Raw genomic sequence first — 7,719 nt, 5'->3', positions numbered from 1 at the left:
ATAATCGGATGTTTGGGCAAAGGTGTAGTGTCCATGTTGGTGGTGAAGCTAAATTTGGACCTGGATTATTTTTACCTTGCCTTTGGACTGGACGGAATAGGGGGTTCGTTCACGACCTTTCTTTTGGCGATGTTTGCCTACACTGCTGACATCACTCCACCGAAGAACAAAAGAACCCTGGCTATTGCCGCGCTGGAGGTGTTGCTTGCAACGGGTATGATCTCTGGGAAATTCGCAACTGGACTTCTTATTAAATCAACGGGCTTCTTCTTTCCCATGGTGTTAAACTCAGGGTTGGGGTTGCTGACATTGTTATTTGTGATTTTCTTCTTGGTGGAGACTACACACGGCTCTGAGAATTCGGGGAAATCGCCTCTAAGTCACTTGAAGAATGTCTTCGGCTTTTACCTCTTAACCGGGAGCCGTCGGCGCCGACTCCAGTACGTCATTGTGATGCTGATATTCTGCCTTGGACTGGTCGGCAGATTTGGTCGCGATAATACCGAGACATTGTACGTCTTGAACCAGCCGTTCTGCTGGCTTCCCGACAAGATCGGTTACTTTGGGGCGCTGCGAACCGGTCTCACTTCCTTGGTAACCATGCTGTTTATCAAAGCATGTCTGACCTGTCTCAGAGACGAGTTCATCATAGCCACTGGGATGCTCGGAGAAATCGGCGGACTTGTTCTGGAGGCGATGGCGACGTCAGACCTGATGATGTGGTTGGTGCCCGTGGTGTCTAGCACCGAGGCGACGTCGTCCCCAATAACGCGCTCCATGCTGTCGCGAATGACGTCGCCGTCGCAGCAAGGGGCGGTGTTCGCGTCGATCGCCACTCTGGAGACGATCACCAATTTCGTGGCGAACACAATGTATGGTTCAATATACAGCGCGACCGTGGGGGGCAGTGTTAGAGGGGCCGTGTTCTTGATCATGTCCGTGTGGCCCTTCCTCGCAATCGTGGCGTCCATTTCGCATGTGTTTGTGGCAGAGAAAGAAACCAAAGACACGGTGCTGATCGTTGACGATCCAGGAAAACAAAACGTCTCTTGCTAAATACAGGACTTACGCGCGTGTGCTGGACATTTAGCAGGAGGGGGTCTAGACTGTTACGGGCGATTTTGTTTCTTTGTTTCTTTGTTTTTGTTTTTGTTTTTGTTTTTGTTTGTTTTGGTTTGTTTTGTTTTTTTGTTTTTTTTTTTTTTTTTTTTTTTTTTTTTTTTTTTTTTGGGGGGGGGGGGGGGCGACATGCAGGGTTTTTATCCTTAAAATCCACCCCCTGCACACGCGCCTGGGGCTTAGTCGGGATTTTGTATTTTTGAGGACGCACATATATTGGGAGGCCACTGTCTCTGAGTCGTATTATAGGGCGACAGGCAAAAATAAAAGGTGGCGGAAAATAAGTATCACACACCCACACACACACACATACATACACACACGCACACACACACACGCACACACACACACGCACACACACACATACACACACGCACACACACACACACACATACACACACGCACACACACACACACGCACACCCTTAACATGTTGCCAAAAAATACAAATGTTTCATTGTCACTAACTGTAATTTATCTAACCAGCAACATTGTTGTCATGTCCAGCTTGTTATCTATAGTTTGATATGTAATGGAATGACGGCTACGTAGCCTTAAATCGGGGATGGTGTTTGTGGTGGATACTTCGATCATTTTTACCTAACGTTGGCGGTTTAAACTGCTTGCAAAATAGATCATGAAGTGAGCGTTAGTTGATGAGGAACGTACACGCAGTGTGTATTTCTTGTCCGTGCGACTACCTTTACTAGATTAAATGCCGCGTGATCTTGCCTTTAATTCTACTTGGACTATTGTAGCGCTATATTCTAGCCAAACACTGCGAAAACACGATAACAATTTAAAGTAAAGTTTTTTTCGTTTAACGACACCACTAGAGCACATTGATTAACTGATCATCGGCTATTAGATGTCAAACATTTGGTGATTCTGACACGTAGTTATCAGAGGAAACCCGCGAAATTTTTCCTAACGCAGAACTTTTTCACATACATGAAAGCACATACCACGGTTCTTAACCAGTTGTGCTACTCTGGTTGTAACGGCAAAAAACCCCAGTCAGTTGAATGGATCCACCGAGGTGTTTCGATCCTGCGACGCAAGCACCCCAAGCGAGCACTCAACCGACAGCTAAATCCCTCCCCCATAATTTAAAGAGAAAATCGCAAAGGTGAAGAATGACCAAAAAAATAAAAATGTATTCACCTTTCTTGTAAAATTGTAAAATGTATTATTATACCTTGAATTAATACGCATATTTGTTTTTTAATTTCGTTCCTACTATTTATAAATTATTTTGCTGCCATATAAATTAAGACCGACCGACAGATTAACTCGTAACGTCACAGTTGCATTTGAGTCCATACTGACAAAATATGTGGCTGCTATAACAAAGGACAGGTGATGGACATTGTACAGTACTTTGGCCAAATTCACAAAACATCATAAACTCTACCTTTACAGGTATTTGGGATCTCTCTCACGCAAAATATTACGAAATTACGAATTATGAATAACTGTAAAGACAAAAGAAAATTATTTACATTTTATTTAAAACTCACTGTGATTATAGAGATTGTTTTCATCGTGGGTCTATTGCCTGGGTTTGCACATATCGGTAAAAGTAAATTTATTATTGACACATTCATAGATACACATTTTAATTTGTCAAAAAACAAAACAAAACAAAAACATTTTGTAGGCATACATATATATTTATAGATAAAATAATATAATGTGCACATTGCGGGGAATGACAAATAGCAACGGGTTACGATCGATAAACTTCTATAGTAAATGAGTAATACATGCATATCAATAATATACAATATAATAACACATGTCATGTATCAATGTTCTCTGTTCTATGCGTGGTAGAAGTCTTCAAATACTTGCACAATTTTATTAGCTGTTTTGAATTGTCGCTGAACAGCAGTTGCTTTAATTTAAATATTGATGGTTTATTAAAATAAAAAGGTTTAATATATTTATCTCTTATGGTATTGTAGAAAGGACACACTAGAACAAAGTGATATTCGTCTTCTACTACATCCATATATGTATTATAATTACAAATACTACAAATTATAATGGTCGAAATGCTCATAAAAGTTGTATGCTCCCGAATAACGCTATAAAAGGCGAAGTGTAATTGGTCGATATTTTCGCTACAACAGCTTGCTCTGAATGTGCACGAAAAACCCTATGACATGACATGGTCGATATTTAAATTGATATTTATAGATGAAATGTCACCTGGACATGGGAGTCCACGCAATGCTGTTAGATCTACTGGCAGACCCAGTTGAGCTAATTTTAATCAGATTGAAATTAAAGGAGCAGACCCTAGTTTGAGCCCGTAACCATGGATACTAAGTTTAATTACTCTACAAACCTGCAACAGATATGGATGAGATCATAACAGAGATAAGCTAAAGTCTGTGATAGTTAAAAGTCTAAAACTGACTAGAGCTTGTCTTGATTAACATTACTTCTGAGACGAAAGTGCGTTTCTCAAATTGTGAAGAAAAAAAAAAAAATCTATTTTAAGGTATTACAAAAACCTGGATGACCAGAACCACTTCAGGTGTACGAAAATGAATATTCTAAATACTAAGATATAAGTACTTTTAACTTAAATGATGAAAAATGGCTTTAATAGAGAAAAATACGTCGTAGTGTTTAAAAGCTAGGGTCTGTCACTTTAAATAGATACCAAAATACTTGTAAATATATACAACTTATAATCCTAATCGTAAAGTTACGATGTTTTGTTAATTTGGATCCTGATCATAACTACAATGTTTTGGGGATGACCGTGAGGTTACAATTTGTGCAATAAGTTCGTACCTCTTCAGTATACACTGTTTTATGTTTTATATTTTAATTTTCAGTTCACGCAACGGTTTAATTATTGTTGGCAAATAAAACTATGAGCATTGCTCAAATTGATGCATATCCTCAATAAAAATAAATAATTTACTTGCGTATTTTCGTACTTTTTCTTTCGTCGAATTGTTCGAAAACGTGGCAAGATAAATGCTCCCATGTGCATTCATTTTATTTTATTATTTTTATTTTTATTTTTTTTATTTTATATTATTATTATTATTATTATTATTATTATTATATTTTATTTTATTTTATTTACTTACTTTTTCGTTTTATTATTAATATTATTATTATTAGTTTAAAATTGTTTTATTAAAGGGACTGTGGTGAGTTTGCGGCCATTGGAAGATTTTTTTCTTGTTTTTTTTGGTACGAACGACATTATAATTAGGAGGTAAAATCTGCTTTGTGCTACTTCAAACGTTAGGATGACAACAAACGCATTGTTTAAATAGACACTGATCTTCTAAACCAGTAATTTTAACTATCTTTAATATGTAATTTTAGTCATCAAAAAGCATCTGTTAGGCGTAAACCTGTTGCTGTGGCAACACACGCAGGACAATCCCTATGAAAGGACTTTACTGACTCTGAAGATATTGTAATCATTCACGATGAAAATTCAAAAGTTAATTACATTTTTTATTTTTTATTTTTAGAATATTCAATATGTTTCTGGACGTCATAATTTAGGTAGGTTTTTGATACGGCGCCGTGCTGGCGCGGAATGTAGTAAAGTCCCCCCCCCCCCCCCCCCCCCCAATTTTTTTTCAATAGCAGTTATTCTGAATACACAGGCGATCACAAACACACTGGATATTGTTGTGGCCGCGTTCCAAGGATATTAACAAAGTCCAGAGAATACAAATAACATCCACAGATGACAAAGACGAAGTGTTCCAGTTTTCAGAATTATAAATTTATTTAAAGGTGATGAGTAAATAGAAATAAAGTTAATGTTCACAGGTAAGTTTCCAACATATAGATAGATAGATCTCTTCCTTTCAGCTCTAGTTATATTAGACCAGTGAGGTCTGCATCTCCAATAAATGTAAACAGCTTGCAGTTGCTTATAAATATTGCTTCCATAAAACAAGTTAATTAAATAAAGATGGTAAAGTTAATCAAATTTGACTTTAAAAATATAAGTAAAAGTTATTCCAGTGTTAATTTAAATGTATACAATGTAATAAAGTTGAAAAGTTGGACAAGGGGATATGTCTTTAATGTTTGTTTGTCAGACCGCGAACAAGTGAGAACAACCGTTGACGTCCATTGACGTCAGCCTTTTATACTTTTTCTTAAGTACCACGTGACGTCATAACAGCCAATCAGAAATTACGTCACGCTAGGAAGAGATCTACCTTTACAAAATAAATATCATTTCATTTAATAATTACGTTATGCACACAATTGCTCAATAAATAAAGTAATTGCTTTTTGGTCCAGCTTCCGTTTGCAGTTTATAGTTTGTAAATGCACACTCTAAATCCTAAGAAACTTCAACTTTTGTAAATACGTCAGTTTAGCCCATAGCAAAAGCATTACCAACTTGAAATAATTAATTCTGCGAATTTCTAAAGTGCATAAACATAAAACTAACATTTCTTAATTGCTTTTTTAGTCTAAAATGTGCGTAAAACAATTTTACAGAAAAAGCCTTTAGAATATTTATAAAAACGACATTATTAACCAGGCACAAAACACGCTCATTTTGCATAGCAAATACAAATTCTAATGTGCATAAATATGAGACTATTATTACACAATTGCTTTTTTGGTCTGATTTCAATATAAAATAGTTTTAATGAAAAAGCCTTTGGGATTATTGTGAAAACGACATTATTCACTAGGCACAAAGACACGCTAAAGTGCATTGCAAATACATTGGGAATTCGGGTTAATAATACAAACAAATTCTAATGTGCATAAACACGTCACTATCACTACACAATTGTTTTTGTGGTCTAATTTCAATATAAAATAGTTTTAATGAAAAAGCCTTTAGGATTATTATAAAAACAGCGTTTTTATACAATACAATACAATACAATAACTTTATTTCCATGTTCATATATGTATAATAAAAACATAGTCTGGTTGACCAGCAAAAATAAAGTACATAAAATTAAACGCTAACATCAAAAAAAACAACTAAACTACAACTCTTGTTTAATAAAGTACATGTAGTGTAACAGGTTCTATTGTCTTTTGTCTGTTCTTCAATATTTGGTTAATTAAAATGAATAAATATTATTAAGTGGCAGGGGGTCTAGTTAGAAGGCTAGTTCGTGCTGTGTCCAAATCTGAGCAGAGTTGTGCGACTGTAATGAGTTGTGTTTTAGGGCAGTTGATGATATAATAAAAAATGTCGTATTTATTTAGTGTTTGGAATATTGGGAATTCTTGTGTGAGTGTAATAAAATATTTTCTTCTGTTGTTTCTAGCTGTTTGCAGTCCACGAGAAAATGTGCCTCATCTTCCACTGCCTCTTTGCAAAGCTTGCAGAGTCGGTCTTTTCTGAGAATATTGTGATACCTGCCTCTTTCGATTTCGAGGCGGTGTGCACATATTCTAATTTTAGTTACATGTCTTCTTAGGTTACAATTATTTAATGTTTCGAGGTATAGGGCAAGTTGATATGGTCGTACTATGTGTTTATAATATAACAGTTTTTCGGAGTCTTTTAATTTTTGTTTAAAGTATTGCCTGTAGTTGTGTTGTAGTTTTTCGGTTACTAGTTTGTTGAGAGTTTTCTTGTTTTTTGGTGTAGTGTCAATAGCTGTTATGTCGATGCAGTTTTTCTTAAGCATGTTTGTTGTGTAGTTGTGAAAGCTGTTTTTGTTATTGTTATTAAGTAGCTTGCTGTATTGAGCTGCATCAAGTAGAAGTGTGCGTTCTTGAGGTAGATTTTGTAGATGTGCCCAGTAGCTTATACTTTTCTGATTTATTTCATTTATTAATGGGTATCTGCCTAGTTCACTTTTACATGCAATATTGGTTGTGTTTCTTCCTACCTGTAAGTTGAATTTGCAAAATTTGATATGTACTTTTTCGAATGGTTCCGATTCTAAAATGTCTAGTAGTTTATTAGGGTCATGTATTTTCATCTTATTATTTAGTTCAATGCCCCAGATTTCACAGTTATAGAGAAGGATCGGTTTGATTAGGGTGTCGAATAGTTTGTTATATATCTGGGGAGGTGGAGGTGATCCAGAAAAGGATTTTTGGAGTCTGAATAGGGTTTTACGTCCTTTAGTAGCAAGATCTCTTTTGGTTGTACTCAAGTTTCCATTGGTGTTAATGGTACAGCCCAAATATATATATGTGTGTGTCTGTTCGATTTGCTCCATGCCGTACTGAAATGCTACATGTTTTGGTTTTCCTTTCTGTATAACCATGGAGTTTGTCTTTTTTAAGTTGACTGATAAGTGCCATTGTTGGCTATAAGTGTGGAGTTCGTCTAACGCTTTTTGTAGACCTTGTTGACTTTCTGATAAAAGTACTAGGTCATCTGCCCATAATAAATGCGACACTCTTTCATTTAGTAGGTGGGGCGAGTGGCAGTCGCTGGAGAATGTCATATCGGCTAAATATATGTTAAACATAGTGGGACTTAAATTATCTCCCTGTTTCACTCCTACTGTAGATGGGAACATGTCAGTTATTTGATTGTTAATTTTGACGGCTAGTTTGGTTTTGCTGTACATAGCTTTTAAGATCTGAAAGAATTTCCCGCCAATACCCAGT

General features: G+C 36.2%; 1 protein-coding gene across 1 annotated transcript in view; it reads left to right on the top strand.

The window, feature by feature from the left end:
- Window positions 1–1,056, top strand: part of LOC121387600 (solute carrier family 46 member 3-like) — a 1,452-nt gene extending 396 nt beyond the window's left edge. Inside the window, exon 1 of the mRNA XM_041518763.1 lies at window positions 1–1,056. This exon is cut by the window's left edge and continues 396 nt beyond it. Within this exon, the coding sequence (XP_041374697.1) occupies window positions 1–1,056 (1,056 nt within the window).
- The last annotated feature ends 6,663 nt before the right edge of the window (window positions 1,057–7,719 follow it).

This window comes from Gigantopelta aegis, chromosome 2 (genome assembly GCF_016097555.1).
Source record: "Gigantopelta aegis isolate Gae_Host chromosome 2, Gae_host_genome, whole genome shotgun sequence".
Lineage (NCBI taxonomy): Eukaryota > Metazoa > Mollusca > Gastropoda > Neomphalida > Peltospiridae > Gigantopelta > Gigantopelta aegis.
This window is presented reverse-complemented; position numbering and strand designations above follow the sequence as displayed.